General features: G+C 55.0%; 1 protein-coding gene across 6 annotated transcripts in view; it reads right to left on the reverse strand.

The window, feature by feature from the left end:
- CAMK1D (calcium/calmodulin dependent protein kinase ID) overlaps positions 1–18,180 on the reverse strand; it is a 384,708-nt gene that overhangs the window by 57,525 nt on the left and 309,003 nt on the right. For all 6 annotated transcript variants that reach the window (XM_058282400.1, XM_058282401.2, XM_058282398.2 and 3 more), the window contains exons 4-5: positions 14,719–14,857; positions 11,020–11,146 (exon numbers count right to left, since the gene is read on the reverse strand). In XM_058282400.1, the coding sequence (XP_058138383.1) occupies positions 11,020–11,146; positions 14,719–14,857 (266 nt within the window). The remainder of the gene's footprint in view (positions 1–11,019; positions 11,147–14,718; positions 14,858–18,180) is intronic.

Consider the following 18,180-nt stretch of genomic DNA (forward strand, 5'->3'; position numbering starts at 1 on the left):
CCCGACGCTCCAAGAACCAAATCATGGGCCTTTGTTCCTCTTCTTGCTCCAACCTGTAACTTGCCTCATCGTTCCTGAGCTCTGGCCCTTCCTTCAAATCCCACTTCCTTTTGGAGACTTCCCTTGGCCTTTGCCAAGACCTCTTTCACACGGACATTTTACGTTGCTCCTGAAGTGTGCTGGTTGCTTCGTATTTGAAAAATGCTCCTATCTGGGTCCTGGTAGCTGTAACCTGACGAAGACCCCCGTGGTGTGGACAGAGCCACGCCACAGCCTCCCCCACGCAGGAACTCAGCACACCTGCAGAGATGCCTGAGCCTGCCGCTCTGCTTCCACCGCCTGGTGCCCTGCAAGGAGGCATAAAGCTGGCCACGCGACAGCACTAAACGGAAGAGTGACGCTCACGTGCTTAGCCCCTGAAGCCTAAGGAGAAACAGCCCTTTCTCTCTTTAAGTTTTTTTCATTATTCTTCATTATTCTTCATTATTAGAGAGCTTGTTCAAATGGAAGTAATAATCTTGTTTGGAAAATTAACTCTTCAGCCAAACAGTCACTTAGATAATAAAACAGCATCAACTGTGGTTCACAAATTGAAACCAACGCTTCTACCTATAAAGAGTCTGACCTAAAGGCTAGAAAGCTGTATATTACCATGTGTGGGGGGGAGAGGCTTTACCTCATGCTGTATGCAGACTAATGATTTCTAAATCCAAAGACAGACCGTGAACCAGCCTGGGAGCAGGCAGCGGGCCCCTGCCCCTGGCTTTGGCTCACGAAACGGTGAGGCCTTCAGCATCAGGCGTGGAAGAACAGAACTCCCTCTCTTTTCTATTTTAGATGTGAATGGGCCAGGCTCTGCCCTGCCCAAATCGAAAACTACCCATCAGGAAGGAGTACGTGGCTTCTCGTCCAAGAGCCAAAGCCGTCTCCCCAGAACCTGGCGGAGATGAGCCACTTCCGGGGCGGGGTGGGGTGGACGGCGGCGGTGGTGATTTCTGGTCCCAGGATTGACATTATGCTAGTGTGCTCTTTTTTTTGGAGGGGGGGACTATTAATTTTTAAAATAAACTAATTTTTAGATAAATTCAAACTTAGAGGACAAGTGCAAAAATAATATAAAGCCCATCCAAAGAACCCTAACATATCCACCCCCAGATAGTCAAATCCACCAACTTTTAATGTTTTGTCACATTTGCCATTATTTTTTTTGTATCTATCCATCCATCTACTTACCTCATCTATTATCATCATTATCATCTATCTATATCTAACCATCATCTACCCACCCATCCACCTGTATACCTATTATGTTAGTCTATCAATCATTTGCCTACAGCTATAGCCATCATTATCATTACCTATCCTTCTATCCCTCTATCTATACCTATCTTCATCATCATCTTCTATCTACATGTATCGATCTGTCCGACTATCCATCCATCCGTCCATCCATTCATCTGTCCATCTCTCCATCCATCCATCCATCCATCCATCCATCCATCCATCCATCCATCCATCCGTTATTTATCTTCTCTCCAGCTGGTGTGCTCTTAGGAAGCCCTGTCTCACCTTCCTCCCAGTGCCACTGACTGCGGGCCTTCTGCTGGCTTAATTAAGCCAAAGCTCAGTTAGTTCACACCTCCAGGGCCCACACCCAGGGCCAATTGCACGGCCCTCACCGCGCTCGGCCTGGCGGCGGGTTCGACTCGCGGTGCCTCCTCCCGTCTGCAGCGCTGGCTCACTCGGCTTGCAGGACGCCAGCTCTCCGGGCTCCTCCTCCTGCTGGCACCTCCCCAGCTGCAACCCCCACCCCGCTGAGTCCTCCACTGCCCCCCCATTCGCCCCTGCTGCTCTCACCCATGCTGGTGGCTTTGGGAAGCATCCCCACACTGACCGCTCCCCAATCCCCGGCCCCAGAAGGCAGCTCTGCCCGGAGCGCCGCACTTACACAGCGGCTGCCTCCCTGGCCCAGCAAACGCTGACCCACTGCCCCCCGGGCTCCTGGGAATCCTCGCGTCACCCACTGCCCCAAAGGCGCTCCTCGCACCAAAGGCAGCTGCCCCTTCTGGACCCAGGCCAAGAAAACCTTGCACTCATCCTCGACATCACTCTTTCTCTCAAATCCTACTTCCCATTTTTCTGAAAATTGTGATGACACTGACTTGAAAATAAATCTGGGATTGGATGGCTTCTCCCCCCATCCCACTTCCTGGTCCAAACCCCACTATTTCTTATTTGGATTCGTGTCAAAGCCTCCCTGCTCCCCAAGCCTTCTTCCTGCAGTACATCCGTACCCCAGTTTATCCCCTGGAGGGATCCCGTTGAAAGTCAGGTCACGCCCTGCCTCAGTGGGGCCCTCCAGGGGCTTCACGGCTTACCCCAAGTAGAGCCTGGGGCCTCACAGCGGCTTCTAAGTCCTGGTCTGCACACCCCTGCCCAGTGGCTCCCCGACTTGATCCTCTGCTACTGCCCCCTTTGCTGACACCCCCCTCCCTCACTGTCCTGCCTCAGGGCCTTTGCACTTGCTACTCCCTTTGCTTGGAATACAGTTTCTCCTAAAAACTGCGTGGTCAGCTCCTTTGTCTCCGGACACCTTTATCCCACCGTCACCTTCCAAGGGAGACTGTCCTGGCAAACATATTTACAACTGCAATTCCTCCCTGCCCCACACTCCCTACCCCCTTTCTTGCTTTATTTCTCCATAGCACTGATCACCACCTAACATAATAATTAATTTATTTAGCTGTTTTCTAATAGCCTGCTTCCCTCCCATTTGAAACTAAGTGTCAGGAGAGTGGGGATTTCTGTCCTTATTTTTTTCCTTTCCACTGATGCCTCCCTAGGATAGAACAGAAAGTAGGCGCTAAATAAATAATTACTGAGTGAATGGGTAATGTCGCACTTATCAAACGCTACTGAATTTACCTGTTGGCCCTCACTCTTTCACAATCCTGTGACCATTCTGAGGTCACAGATTGCACCTTTTTCACACTTTTATTCCTAACATGCAGCATGTGTTGGGCAAATAATCAGAATTCAATAAATGCATGTTGAGTGGATGGAAAGGGAGGAAAGAAAGAAAACATGGTTAATTTTCATGAACCTTGGGTTTTTAATAAACCCAACAATCATCTGTACAAAGATGAGTAAGATATGGTCCCTGCTCTAGAAAAACGCACAGACCAGTCAGGGGGAAGACACAGATAAATACATATATCCTAATGCAACGAGGAATGTGATGAGAAATGGTGAAGGAAAAGGACCAAGACGACAAAGGAGTAGATGGGCGCTGGGGTAAATGATCAAAAGGATGTAACTTTTAAGCGGGGTTCTGATGGCTGAGTAGGAGTTTGCCATGCGGCCCGTGGAGAAGGAAGCAGCCGAGGAACAGATGTTCTCTGCCCAGACCCTGTCCACGCAGACACAAGCTCTTCAAGGCAGCCCCTGCCCTGCTCTGAGAGTGTGTCCCCTGCACCGTGTGGGGGCAGACTCAGCGAATCACTAGCAAACAGAAGAGCCACATTCTTAGAGCCCCCTCTTCTCCACCCACCTCAGAGAAAACGCGGTATCTGACAGGAGAATCACCCGGGGCCCCACCTGCCGCCACCAACTCCAGGGCTGACACGGCGGTCAGCGGGTCCAGGCTGCGCGGGCGGTGGCCACCGGGACTGGGAAAGCACCCACCGGCCTGCCCGGCCAGATGCCCAGAGGCTCGGCCGCGTGCGGAGGGCTCGGCTCACCGCGTCAGGGCTCCCAGGGGAGGGCGAGGGCCTCTGGGAGCACAGGCCTTGGCGGGCATTTAAACCTCAGCCCAGAGCCGGCGTCTCAGACCCTCAGAAGCTCCAGCCCAAGAGGGCGGGTCCCGGGGACGTGCCGAGAAGAGCCCCCGAGTGCGGGGACCCCGGGCTCCCCGGGCCTCTGCCTTCCCGCTGGGGCGTCCCGTGGGGGCAGAGAGGACCCTTTGCCCTCCGTGTGAAGAGGCTGAGGGAGCCTCCTCACGCCCCCTCCCTGCGCGGCCTGGACCCTGGCCGCACCCCTCCACACGCTCCCCTGGCACCCGCCGCCCCCCCAGCGCCCACACGGGGACCCCGCACCACGCTGGGGCCCCCGCACTGCGCCCTCGCCTCCCCCACGCCGGCGGGCTTGGAGCGGCCCCTCTGTCCAGGGCACCCCTGACCCACGGCCACCACGTCTCCCTCCGGAAGTCGAGGACGGAGCCGCGCGTCTCCACCCGGCTGCATTCCAGCACCTTCTCCTTCCGTGGCAGTTTGATATGGTTATGAATTCCAAAAATAGATAGTGGATTGTGTTTGTCATCTGGTCTATACCTGGGCATGCTTGAGTTATTTATTATTATTTCTTTAAAGATTTATTTTTTATTTATCCACTCCCCCCCAGTTGTCTGCTCTCTCTGCCCATTCGCTGTGTGTTCTTCTGTGTCCACTTCTATCCTGATCAGCAGCACGGAAATCTGTGTTTCTTTTTGCTGTGTCATCTTGCTGTGTCAGCTCTCCGTGTGTGCGGCGCCATTCCTGGGCAGGCTGCACTTTCTTTCACGCTGGGCGGCTCTCCTTACGGGGCGCACTCCTTGCACGTGGGGCTCCCCTACACGGGGACACCCCTGCGTGGCAGGGCACTCCTTGCGCGCATCAGCACTGCGCATGGGCCAGCTCCACACGGGTCAAGGAGGCCCGGGGTTTGAACCGCGGACCTCCCATGCGGTAGGCGGACGCCCTATCTGTTGAGCCACATCCACTTCCCTGATTGAGTTATGATTAGGGCTTTGATTGGGCCTCATCATTAGGGTGTTGAGACCCCGCCCCTTGGTGGGTGGGGACTCACAGATAAAAGACATGGCAGAGGACAGAGGTGAGGGTTCTTAATGTTGGAGATTTGATGTTGGAGCTTGATGCTGAAGCCTTAAGCTGGAGCCCTGGGAAGTCAGCTCACAGAGGAAAGAGAAGCCAGCCCCAGGAAGAGAGGAACCCTGAGCCCAGGAAGAAGCAAGCCCTGGGAACGAAGGAAACTTGAACCCAGAGAGAAGCAAGACCCTGGAAAAGAGGAACCCAGGAAGCCTGACCCCTTGCAGCTGTCAGCAGCCATCTTGCTCCAAAACATGGAAATAGGCTTTGGTGACGGGAGTAACTTATGCTTTATTGCCTCGTATCTGTAAGCTCCTACCCCAAATAAATACCCTTCATAAGAACCATCCGGTTTCTGGGATTTTGCACCAGCACCCCTCTGGCTGATAATACACCTTCCCTCATTTGTCCTCACCTCCCGCAGCCCGCTCTCTGTGCCTTCCGCTGAGTTACTTTACAGCGGTGGTGACACGGCCCTGCTGCCGGGTGTGCAGTAGTCAGCCGAAGGGGTGCCGGCACAGGGTGCAGGAGTAAGCCGCTTTCAAGGGGTGTTGAGCAGGGCAAAAGCTGGTCACAAGGCCCTCGAGCGTCCCACGCCAGGTGCCCTGCGGCACTTCCCTTCCGAGGTCCACCGTCCCAGTGGAGGCGAGATGGCGGAGACCCCTCCGGCCTCCCCTTCCTTCCTCCCCTTCCTTCCTCCCCCAGGCTCGGGGCCCAGCTGCCTGGCCTCGTCTCTCTTCAGGGCCTTCACTGTTGCAAGCCTCTCCTTCCCATCGTGGGACAAAGGTCTCTCCTCCGGCCTCCCCAGATCTTCCCCGTGTCTTCTTCCATGTGTCCTCCGGAGCTGAGTGTCCTCCGGAGCTGAGTGTCCTCTGGAGCTCAGTGTCCTCTGGAGCTGAGTGTTCTCCGGACCTCAGTGTCCTCTGGAGCTGAGTGTCCTCTGGAGTTGAGCGTCCTCTGGAGCTCAGTGTCCTCTGGAGCTGAATGTCCTCTGGAGCTGAGTGTTCTCTGGGCCTCAGTGTCCTCTGGAGCTGAGTGTCCTCTGAAGCTGAGTGTCCTCTGGAGCTGAGTGTCCTCTGGAGCTGAGTGTCCTCTGGAGCTGAGTGTCCTCCGGAGCTCAGTGTCCTCTGGAGCTGAGTGTCCTCTGGAGCTGAGTGTCCTCCGGAGCTGAGTGTTCTCCGGACCTCAGGGTCCTCCGGAGCTGAGTGTCCTCTGGAGCTGAGTGTCCTCTGGAGCTCAGTGTCCTCCGGAGCTGAGTGTCCTCTGGAGCTCAGTGTCCTCTGGAGCTGAGTGTCCTCTGGAGCTCAGTGTCCTCCGGAGCTGAGTGTCCTCTGGAGCTGAGTGTCCTCCGGAGCTGAGTGTTCTCCGGACCTCAGTGTCCTCCGGAGCTGTGTGTCCTCCAGAGCTGAGTGTCCTCTGGAGCTCAGTGTCCTCCAGAGCTGAGTGTTCTCCGGACCTCAGTGTCCTCTGGAGCTGAGTGTCCTCTGGAGTTGAGCGTCCTCTGGAGCCCAGTGTCCTCTGGAGCTCAGTGTCCTCTGGAGCTCAGTGTCCTCCGGAGTTCATTGTCCTCCGGAGCTGAGTGTCCTCCGGAGCTGAGTGTTCTCCGGACCTCAGTGTCCTCTGGAGCTGAGTGTCCTCTGGAGCTGAGTGTCCTCTGGAGCTCAGTGTCCTCTGGAGTCATCAGTGTCCTCTGGAGCTGAGTGTCCTCTGGAGCTCAGTGTCCTCTGGAGTTGAGTGTCCTCTGGAGCTGAGTGTTCTCCGGACCTCAGTGTCCTCTGGAGCTGAGTGTCCTCTGGAGCTGAGTGTCCTCTGGAGCTGAGTGTCCTCCGGAGTTCATTGTCCTCCGGAGCTGAGTGTCCTCTGGAGTTGAGTGTCCTCCGGAGCTGAGTGTCCTCCGGAGCTCAGTGTCCTCCGGAGCTGAGTGTCCTCTGGAGCTGAGTGTCCTCTGGAGCTGAGTGTCCTCCGGAGCTGAGTGTCCTCCGGAGCTGAGTGTCCTCTGGAGCTGAGTGTCCTCTGGAGTTGAGTGTCCTCTGGAGCTGAGTGTCCTCTGGAGCTCAGTGTCCTCCGGAGCTGAGTGTCCTCCGGAGCTCAGTGTCCTCTGGAGCTGAGTGTCCTCTGGAGCTGAGTGTCCTCTGGAGCTCAGTGTCCTCCGGAGCTGAGTGTCCTCTGGAGCTGAGTGTTTTCCGGACCTCAGTGTCCTCCGGAGCTGAGTGTCCTCCGGAGCTGAGTGTCCTCCGGAGCTGAGTGTTCTCCGGACCTCAGTGTCCTCTGGAGCTGAGTGTCCTCTGGAGTTGAGCGTCCTCTGGAGCCCAGTGTCCTCTGGAGCTCAGTGTCCTCTGGAGCTCAGTGTCCTCCGGAGTTCATTGTCCTCCGGAGCTGAGTGTCCTCCGGAGCTGAGTGTTCTCCGGACCTCAGTGTCCTCTGGAGCTGAGTGTCCTCTGGAGCTCAGTGTCCTCTGGAGTCATCAGTGTCCTCTGGAGCTGAGTGTCCTCTGGAGCTGAGTGTCCTCTGGAGTTGAGCGTCCTCTGGAGCTGAGTGTCCTCTGGAGCTGAGTGTCCTCCGGAGCTGAGTGTTCTCTGGACCTCAGTGTCCTCTGGAGCTGAGTGTCCTCTGGAGTTCATTGTCCTCCGGAGCTGAGTGTCCTCTGGAGCTGAGTGTCCTCCGGAGCTGAGTGTCCTCCGGAGCTGAGTGTCCTCCGGAGCTGAGTGTCCTCTGGAGCTGAGTGTCCTCTGGAGTTGAGTGTCCTCTGGAGCTCAGTGTCCTCTGGAGCTCAGTGTCCTCTGGAGCTGAGTGTCCTCCGGAGCTGAGTGTCCTCTGGAGCTGAGTGTCCTCTGGAGTTGACTGTCCTCTAGAGCTGAGTGTCCTCTGGAGTTCAGTGTCCTCTGGAGCTGAGTGTCCTCAGGAGTTGAGTGTCCTCTGGAGCTCAGTGTCCTCTGGAGTTGAGTGACTTCTCCTGTCAGCCGCCAAGGGGAATGCCACCCTCACGCCCTCCTGGCAGTTGAATCAAGGCCCTGCTCTTAGCAGAAGGGAATCGAAGCCCTCGCAGCTGCATCTTCCCGGGAAAAGACACCGTGGTCTGCCCATCAGAATTCTGCCTCTGTCTCCACTTTCCAGAAGTCTTTTGAACTTGATTCTTCTCCCTGCTCTCACACCCGCCTCGCTGTGCCCCTGCTTTTCCCACCTCGGGGCCTTTGCACGAGCTGTGTCCCCGCTTCAGGCAGCTTCTCGCCACCACGGGCAATGCCCAAACGCCACCCCTCCACTGCCAGCCTGGCCCCCTCCTCCCTCCCTTAGCCTCACCCTTTACCGCTGACCCCGTCTGACTCATTGGCGCCCCTCCTGACGGGAGGTGACCCTGGCCATCTCTTTGCTGTCTGCCCCGCGCAGGGCCGCCTCCGGGGCCCACAGTGCCAGACCAGGGCAGAGCTGCCCCTGAACGACCATGCTCCTGCCCCCGCCTGCTGCCGCCCCTGCCCGCAGCCCGCAGGGCGTCCACAGGGCTTTCAGGGGAGACGCGGCTCCAGGGCTGGGGCGGAGGCCTCGGGCTGAGCCGCTCCTCACCAGTTTCTCGCTCCCGCAATCTGGCGTTTCACCGGCACATGCGTCCCGCTCGGCACCCTGGGGCCCACCACAAGCCCCTGGGAGGCAGGGCCCGGCCGTGCTTCCGGGCCTGGGGTTCACCCACCTACCCGCCTCCCGTGGCCTCGCACACCCGCCAGGCCGCCCCGCGCAGCCCCTGGCCTCCGAGGGCCAGCAGCTGTGCTGGGCGCGGGCCACACGCCGCACTCACACCCAGCACGCAGCACACTCACACCCAGCACGCAGCACACTCACACCCAGCACGCAGCACACACACCCAGCACGCAGCACACTCACACCCAGCACGCAGCACACACACCCAGCACGCAGCACACTCACACCCAGCATGCAGCACACACACCCAGCACGCAGCACACTCACACCCAGCACGCAGCACACACACCCAGCACGCAGCACACTCACACCCAGCATGCAGCACACTCACCCAGGTGCACACAGCACACTCACACCCAGCACGCAGCACACTCACACCCAGCACACAGCGCACTCACACCCAGGCACGCAGCACACTCACACCCAGGCACGCAGCACACTCACACCCAGCATGCAGCACACACACCCAGCACGCAGCACACTCACACCCAGCACGCAGCACACACACCCAGCACGCAGCACACTCACACCCAGCACGCAGCACACACACCCAGCACGCAGCACACTCACACCCAGCACGCAGCACACTCACCCAGGTGCACACAGCACACTCACACCCAGCACGCAGCACACTCACACCCAGCACACAGCGCACTCACACCCAGGCACACACAGCGCACTCACACCAGGTGCACACAGCGCACTCACACCCAGGCGCACACAGAGCACGCTCACACCCAGACGCACACAGCGCACGCTCACACCCAGGCGCACACAGCACGTTCACACCCAGGCGCACACAGAGCACGCTCACACCCAGGCGCACACAGCGCACTCACACCCCAGGCGCACACAGCGTACTCACACCCAGCACGCAGCGCACTCACACCCAGCACGCAGCGCACTCACACCCAGACGCACACAGAGCATGCTCACACCCAGACACACACAGCGCGCTCACACCCAGGCGCACACAGAGCACGCTCACACCCAGCATGCAGCACACACCCAGCACACAGCGCACTCACACCCAGGCACGCAGCACACTCACACCCAGGCACACAGCACACTCACATCCAGGCGCGCAGCACATTCACACCCAGCACACAGCATACAACCAGGCGCACACAGAGCACGCTCACACCCAGGCGCACACAGCGCACTCACACCCAGGCGCACACAGCGCACTCACACCCAGCACACAGAGCACACTCACACCCAGCACACAGAGCACACTCACACCCAGGCGCACACAGTGCACTCACCCAGCACACAGAGCACACTCACACCCAGGCGCACACAGTGTACTCACACCCAGGCGCACACAGAGCACACTCACACCCAGGCGCACAGCACACCCAGGCGCACACAGCGCACTCACACCCTGGCACACACAGCGCACTCACACCAGGCGCACACAGCGCACTCACACCCAGGCGCACACAGAGCACGCTCACACCCAGACGCACACAGCGCACGCTCACACCCTGGCGCACACAGCGCGTTCACACCCAGGCGCACACAGAGCACACTCACACCCAGGCGCACACAGCACACTCACACCCCAGGCGCACACAGCGTACTCACACCCAGCACGCAGCGCACTCACACCCAGCACGCAGCGCACTCACACCCAGACGCACACAGAGCATGCTCACACCCAGACACACACAGCGCGCTCACACCCAGGCGCACACAGAGCACGCTCACACCCAGCACGCAGCACACTCACACCCAGCACACAGCGCACTCACACCCAGGCACGCAGCACACTCACACCCAGGCACGCAGCACACTCACATCCAGGCGCGCAGCACACTCACACCCAGCACACAGCATACAACCAGGCGCACACAGAGCACGCTCACACCCAGGCGCACACAGCGCACTCACACCCAGGCGCACACAGCGCACTCACACCCAGCACACAGAGCACACTCACACCCAGGCGCACACAGTGCACTCACCCAGCACACAGAGCACACTCACACCCAGGTGCACACAGCACACTCATACCCAGGCGCACACAGCGCACTCACACCCCAGGCATACACAGCACACACTCAGCACACACCGCACACTCACACCCAGGTGCACACAGCGCGCACTGACACCATGGGTGCACACAGCACACACTCAACCCAGCACACACAGCACACTCACACCCCTGGCGTGCACAGATAACACTCACACCAGCTGCACACTCACATCCCAGATGCACCACACACACCGCACACTTCATACACACATGCCCCATACACACGTACACACATACCCCACTGCATGCATACATATACCACACACCACACACACTACGTTCACACACCACACACACCCACACAACACCCCCAAACCACACCGCTCACACAACCAAACGACATACACACCTACACACTCCCAAGCCCCCACCCACACCACACGTATCCCCTGTACACATGCACAGACACACATGCTCTGTCCTCACCGACGTAGCCCGGGGTCCCGCAGGCTGTGGACATCACGTCCCCTTTGCCCTCCATCTTGGACAGCCCAAAGTCGCTGATCATTATCTTGGACTCCTCATCCTGGCTATAGTACAGGAGGTTTTCAGGCTAGAAAGAAAAGAAGAGAAACATGGACAGGCTGCAGGTAAAGCTGGGTTGATGGTGGGAAACTCATCACACTACAAAACTTAGTCATAATTTACTACTGTCCTTGACCTTCAAACCCATTCAACATATTGGTAAAAGCGTGGGTTAGGAAAAGCAGCGTACAGGGCCCTGCACAGGGCCCGCCACACGGAGCTTTTCAGTAAATGCTAGCTGCCTTCCCTTTTCAGTATTTTCTCTACCTAAAAAGTTAACAATATTTTGAGGTGAAGTCAGACTGGTCAACTCACATCTTGGGTCAGGGCAACAGGAATTCCCAGGAGATAGTTACTTTAAAAAAAAAAAAAGGTTTATTTAATTTATTTATTTCTCCCCACCTCCATATTGTTTACATTTGCTGTGTCTGTTTGTTGTCTGCTCGTCTTCCTTTTAGGAGGCACCAGGAACCGAACCCGGGACCTCTCATGTAGGAGGGAGGTGCCCAATCACTTGAGCCACCTCCGCTCCTGACTTTGTTGAGTCTTTCATTATGGTTTTGTCCCTGTGTTCCTTGTTGCGTCGGCTTGCTGCACCAGCCCATCGCGTCAGCTCGCTGCCCTGCTTGTCTTCTTCAGGAGGCACTGGGAACGGAAACCAGGACCTCCATGTGGCAGGCGAGAGCCCAACTGCTAGAGCCACATTCCTTTCCCTCGAGTTTCTTATACAGGAGCTCTCTGCTAGGGACTCTGGTTAGCCCTTGCTCTGGTTTGGGGTCTCCCCTGCCCTCAGCAGCCCCCCACAGTGGTAGCTCTGGACCATACACTTCTATAAATGTTGATGAAATTTTAAATGGGCTGTATCTATAACTGCAAAGTCATGCAGAACAATTCTAACGCCCTAAAAGTGCCCTATGTTCCATCTTTTCTATTCTTCCCTCCCGCTCTCCTTGGAACCTATGGGAACAACTAAGTTTCACTTTTTGAAGGATAAGATTAATAGTTACTTGCCATAATATATTGGTCTGTCTTCTTTTATTCGGCACTGCTTATGTTCTTGAGACTCTTGCCCCTCTATTTGAGAACATGGGAGGACTCCCCGGGATGGGAGTTCAGTTGATTTTCTTGTTTATTGTGCGGTCTCCACCCACTGGTATAACACACTATGACGAGATGAACACTCACATATTCCACAGAAGCCTGCCCCAGGTGCATCCTGTCCTGTATACCCCCACCTACATCCAACACCCTATGCCAGTAATCCCCCCCTGCCGTACTTGCCAAAAGAACATTCCCAATGTTGTAGCTCTAACCACAGACCTGCAAATCCACAGAGTTCGCCTGCTCCTTCCTCAGACGCTCCCCCGCCCCATTCCATGGAATGAGTTAGACAATGTTCCCTCCACTTCTTTTTTTTTTTAAGATTTATTGATTTATTTATTCTCCCTCCCCCCCCAGATGTCTGCTCTCTGTGTCCATTTGCTGTGTGTTCTTCTGTGACTGCTTCTATCCTTTTATGTGGCACCAGGAATCTGTGTTTCTTTTTGTAGCATCATCTTGTTGTGTCAGCTCTGTGTGTGTGTGGTGCCATTCTTGGGCAGGCTGCACTTTCTTTCGCACTGGGCGGCTCTCCTTACGGGGCACACTCCTTGCTCCTCTATGCGGGGGACACCCCTGCGTGGCATGGCACTCCTTGCGTGCATCAGCACTGTGCACTGGCCAGCTCCACGTGGGTCAAGGAGGTCCAGGGTTTGAACTGGAGACCTCCCATGTGGTAGGCAGACACCCTATCCATTGGGCCAAGTCCACTTCCCAGCCCCTAAACTTCTTATGAAGATATTCTGAGAACCCAAAGAGAAAAACACCTGCCTGCACCCAAAACAACGATTCAGAAAGGAATGGCATGCAACAGTCGCACCAATATTAATTCTGTGGGCAGAGCCTGACATTTGAGGAAAATCAAATGAATATTTAAGAGTGCTTTCACTGAGGTTTTTGAAAGAAAATGGATAATCACTGATAAAGAATTAATGCTTAAAAAATGGGGTGGAAGGGAATAATCTAATCCAAAAACTTCACATGCTCCATGTCCTTTTGGAATGTTGAGGAATTATTCTTTTACAAGCAGCAAACAGCCAATCATGGGGTTTTTCCTTCATGTTTGATTTTTTTTTAAGTTTCTGATCTTTTATCTTTACTGCGAAGCACTTCCCTCCAGCTGTAGAGGTGAACAAGTAGGAGCAGAAGGCAAGTGGCTCATGCTGCTCAGCAAGGTTTAATCCAGGCAAGGGACGGCCAAAGGGCCCAAAGGAGCTCCCTCTGCATTTCCTCCTCCAGGAGCTTCTTAGTCAATAAAGAGCTCTTGGAAAACCAGTTACTCCTAAGGAGGGGTGAAGCTCCTGCTCCTTCACAGCTTCGAACGATATTTCTAATTGGCTCAAGACTTAGCAAAGACAAAGAAAGGACAGAGAAGACAGGCTGGGGGAGGAGTCTGGATGGAAATCCTGGTGGGTGGCTGGTGCACCAGGGGTGGGAAGGGGTCTTGCCAAGGCTGCAGTGTGCAATTCTGCCCCATGTCCCGTGAGGCCCAAGGCTTGCCCAGCACATGGTTGTCCTATGTATTACGGCATCTCTGCAACACAATGGGTGGCCCATACCTGAGTTAGAAGTTCAATCCCAATCCTTTAATAGTTCCCATCACAAGCTTTCAAAATATCAGAATAAATGCTCTGGTTAAGTTAATGTTTTGCATGCTCACTCTCCTAATCCAGTGGTTCTCGAATGGACGTGACTGTGCCCCACCACCATGGGACACCTGGCTGTGCCTGGCACACAGGTGGTTGTCAGAACTCCAGGGGTGCTAGAGGCATCCGGGGAGGGAGGTGCTGCAGAACACCCCACAATGCACAGGACAGCCCCCACCGCAAAGAAAGAGCCGGCCCCAAGTGTCAACTGTGCAGTCGGGACACCTTGCTCTCACCCAAGCAGGCAGCCGTGGCACTTGCTGCCTCAGCCCCTTGACTCTGATATGAGCCCAGCTGAGGGTCTCCAGCAGGTTCTTGGGGCAACGCGAGGGAGAAGGGGGTATGTATGCACACAGGCGGCTGGGGGCAGTATCCCAGATTGAGCACTAATCTTAAACAGCCATGGTCGTGTTCTCCATTGCCCCAGCCTGGAGTCTGTATACGTTGCTTTAATTTTTGTACATGTTTATGAAAATTTAATATTCCAACCCCAACCTTCTCCTTATAGACCCAATGCCATTGCACCTCTGAATGAGATCACCCAAAGCTCCTAAAAATGGCAATGCTCTTTCCACAAGTGTAAACCTGATGGTCGCAGGCTGGGAAGTGCAAGGATGTCTCTACAAGGATGAGGTGGGCATAGGAACAGTATCTTCATTCAGCTCAACCCCCTACCGAGGGAAAAGAAACTCTGCTCCTTCAGGAAATGGCTTTATCTGCCTGGCTGTTATTTCTAGCACGTACAGACCATCTGCCCATGCGCACCAGCCCCCCCGGCCCCGTCTCTCCACTGAGGTGCCTGTCCGCTTGGACAAGTGCTCAGGGCGTGGAGGACGCTGCTCAGCGGCGGGCTCACCTTGAGGTCCCTGTGGACGATGCCCATCCTGTGGAGGTAGTACACGGCGTCCAGGACCTGGCGGATGAGGGCGCTGGCGTCCTTCTCCGTGTAGAACCCCTTCTCCACTATCCGGTCGAAGAGCTCTCCACCCGAGACGCTGTCAAAACAGGGAACAGACCGGAAGGTTGAGAGGACCGGCTGAATGCTGCAGGGAGAACAAGCACGAGGAGCTCTCGATGTGATAAAAGATCCCAAGTTTATTTCTAAAACGAATTCCATTCGGGTTTAGATTTCGCTCCATCTGCTCCCCAGAAGCTCAACGCTGGAGAAGTGCGTCAACGATGTGGGGTGACAGATGTCTTGGAAAAATGAAAGGGATGAAAACACCCAGGCCTGAGACGTCTGTCTTGGCCTCTGCCTCGGTCCTGCTGCAACAGGAAAAAGCCAAAAGGAAACTTCCCGAACCTCTGCCTCTCCTGCTATGGGTGCTGATGCAGGAGAAGGCATTCCCATCACGGGAGCTTGTTTTTACAGGACCAGGGCGAGCTAGGAGCACCACCCTGGCCTTGACTTGGACCAAGGTCCTTTCTGGGTTGGCTGAACGCACCAGCCAGCATCTCCGTGGACTGCAGTGTCTGACCTCTAAACGAGGGGGTTATCTGGTCAACCACTTTCAACTGAGGGCAGGGCATGTCCTCAGGGGAATCAGAACTGGGGAGCCAACTGCCGCTTCCAGGAAGGAAAGAAAATAATACTTTGTCATATCGCTTCGCTTTGTTTTCATTTTGGTGACAACACTGCATTTTAATTTGCTTTGAATTTCAGACGACATTAAGAGACTCTCTGATTACATTCTTTATTGTTATCGTTGTTATTGTTTAATTTATCAAACGGGGGCCGATGTTGGCAAGAGTCAAGAAACCTCAGTGGAAACCCCCGCTGCCCTTTCTGCCTGGATATTTTATGCTGCTCGAAGTTTTAACAAAATATTGAAACTGTAAAATCCTGAAGAGAAACAACTCAACTCACAACTTAACCTTCAAATGCTGACAGGATATAAAAGAAGCCCAAATTTTCTAAACACGAAATGAAAGAGATTCATTCAAAATATTAAAATCATAAAACGGTTGCAAAAACAACTTTTATGGCTTTAATAGATATGGTAGAAGATATTCCCTAGATGAACACACAGACATCATTCATTTCCTGTAGGTTGGGGCAATTGCAGTGCCATAACTGATCCACCGCAGCCATTAAAAAAAAACTAATAAAGACAAGACAACTGCAGCAGCTGTAAAAGGCCCGTCGTCCCTTCCGTCACCCGCAGTCGGGCCAAGCACTGCTGTGCTTGGCTAACTTCAGCCCCTCGCTTCCAAAGCAAAAGCTAAGAAAGGAGCAATGTCGATAGAAAAGGAACTGAGGAGAAACGAAAATGACTCGGAGTGAAAAGAAATGGGACCACCAGGGTAGAAACGGCTTTTTACGGCCATGATGTCTAAATGATTTATTCTTAGGTGAGGCCAGATCCCAACACATCTGTCCCCCTTGGCAGCCGTCCCCTCCATCCCCCACTGATCTAGGAGCTTCCCCACAGGGTGTCGATGTCTGCATGTTGCTGTGCTCCGGGATGCATGACAGGAGAGGGCTGCTGCTGGGACACGAGGCTGTTGGGTCACCCTCTAGTCCACCGCTCATACAAACATCCACCAGGTGCCCCTTTGGTGCCAGCCATGACGCGCCCTCGATGCAAATCAAGGCGGAGAAATTCAGATCCACTGTCATCCCCGGCTCCTCTGCCATCAGGCTCCACGGCTCCGTTACGCCCCCTGACTAGTGTTCCAGAACTTTCTTACCCCTGCTCTGCCTGCAACCCCCGCCTCTGCTCTGCAGGCTGCTGGAGGACCCCAGCAAGGACGCCCACCCCTCCCACCACCCCCTCCCCACCGGCTGCTCCAGGATCCAGGCCTGGCCCTCCCTCCCTCCTCACCGGCCCTGCTTCACACCTTCTCAGCTCTGCGATAAATGAGGTCTGAGCGGATTCCATCGCCCACAGACATTTGCGCTGCTCGGGGCAGCAGTGCAGGCCAGGGGTGAAGCATCAGAACGGAAGCACCATACATCGTCACAGTGCGTATCGCCGCGGAGTCTCCCTGCTCCGGAATTTTGCACTTTGCTTCCTAAATTTCAAATTGTACTGAGGGCTTTATTTTTCTGAACACTGCTTAGAAAAGATGCAGTTTCCTTAGAAACAGGGGCACTAGAGGGAAAGTTTAAAAACTAGCTCAGAGGAGATTTCACAATATAAATAAGAATGCCTTACATTGATACACTGACCATTTCTGTTTTAGAACTTTCCAAAACCTTCTGAAGCATGCATTTAAACAGCTTTTCTCATTCTGAGAACCACTTGTGAGGTAAGCAGGGCAAGCATGGAAGCCCCAGCGTCACTGAGGAGACAGGTTCAGAATCTGGGAAGGGGCTGCTGGCTTGAGTCTTTTTGTTTGTTTTTTAATCCGACTTGCATCTTTTTGCTTGCTGTCTGCTCTCTGTCCATTCGCTGTGAGTTCTTCTGTGTCTGTATTTTTATCTTTATTTATCCCCCTCCCCCTTGTGGCTTGCCTGTTGTCTGCTCTCTGTGTCCATTTGCTGCACACTCTTCTGTGTTCTTGCTTGTCTCCCTTTTTGTTGCATCACCTTGCAACAAAGGGGCCATGTTCGGGCGAGCCTGCCTTCACAAGCAAACGCGAACCCAGGGCCTCCCATATGGTAGACGGGAGCCCAACTGATGGAGCCAAAGCTGCTTCCCTGGCTTGAGTCTTTTGTGAAACAGAAAATTATGTTCTTGGGCTAGCCCATTCCTGTGCATGTGAACCTATTCTACATGGCACCTTTTGATTAGCTTCAGTTAAAAGACCTTTTGATTAGATCGCTTCAGTTAAAGGCCTCTGCTTTGATTCTGGGACACAGGTGGTCTTGGTACTTTGCTGGAGTCCGATACAGAGAGAGGAGGGGAGAGGACCAGCCACCATTTTACCTGCCATGTGAGGGGGGCTCCAGGGCTGCCTGGAGTACAGAGGGACAGAGACCCCCAGAGTGAGAGAGAGGCTGGAGGCTGGAATCCACTGAGCAGCCCAAAGCTGAAGCATCGAGGCCAGCGGAGAGGGGAGAGGGGAGCCATGTGCCTGGCCCACAGCTGAGCTCAGGGAGAAAGTGAGCCTGGAGACGGCAGCAGGGACCTTGGCACAGACTGGCCGCCATCGGGCCTGGCCACGTGGCAGGAGCCCAGGACCACCTGCAGCTGACCCGTGGTGACACAGCAGCTCTGATGGAGCCTTGGTTTGGACACTCTCATGGCCTCAGAGCTGTAAGCTCTTATCCCATTAAACCCCCATAGTAAAAGCCACCCCACTTCTGGTATTTGGCATCAGCAGCTTTTAGCAAATGAACAGGGGAGCCTCATACTCAGGCCGGCAGACCGCT

The sequence above is a fragment of the Dasypus novemcinctus genome, chromosome 20, assembly GCF_030445035.2.
Source record: "Dasypus novemcinctus isolate mDasNov1 chromosome 20, mDasNov1.1.hap2, whole genome shotgun sequence".
NCBI lineage: Eukaryota > Metazoa > Chordata > Mammalia > Cingulata > Dasypodidae > Dasypus > Dasypus novemcinctus.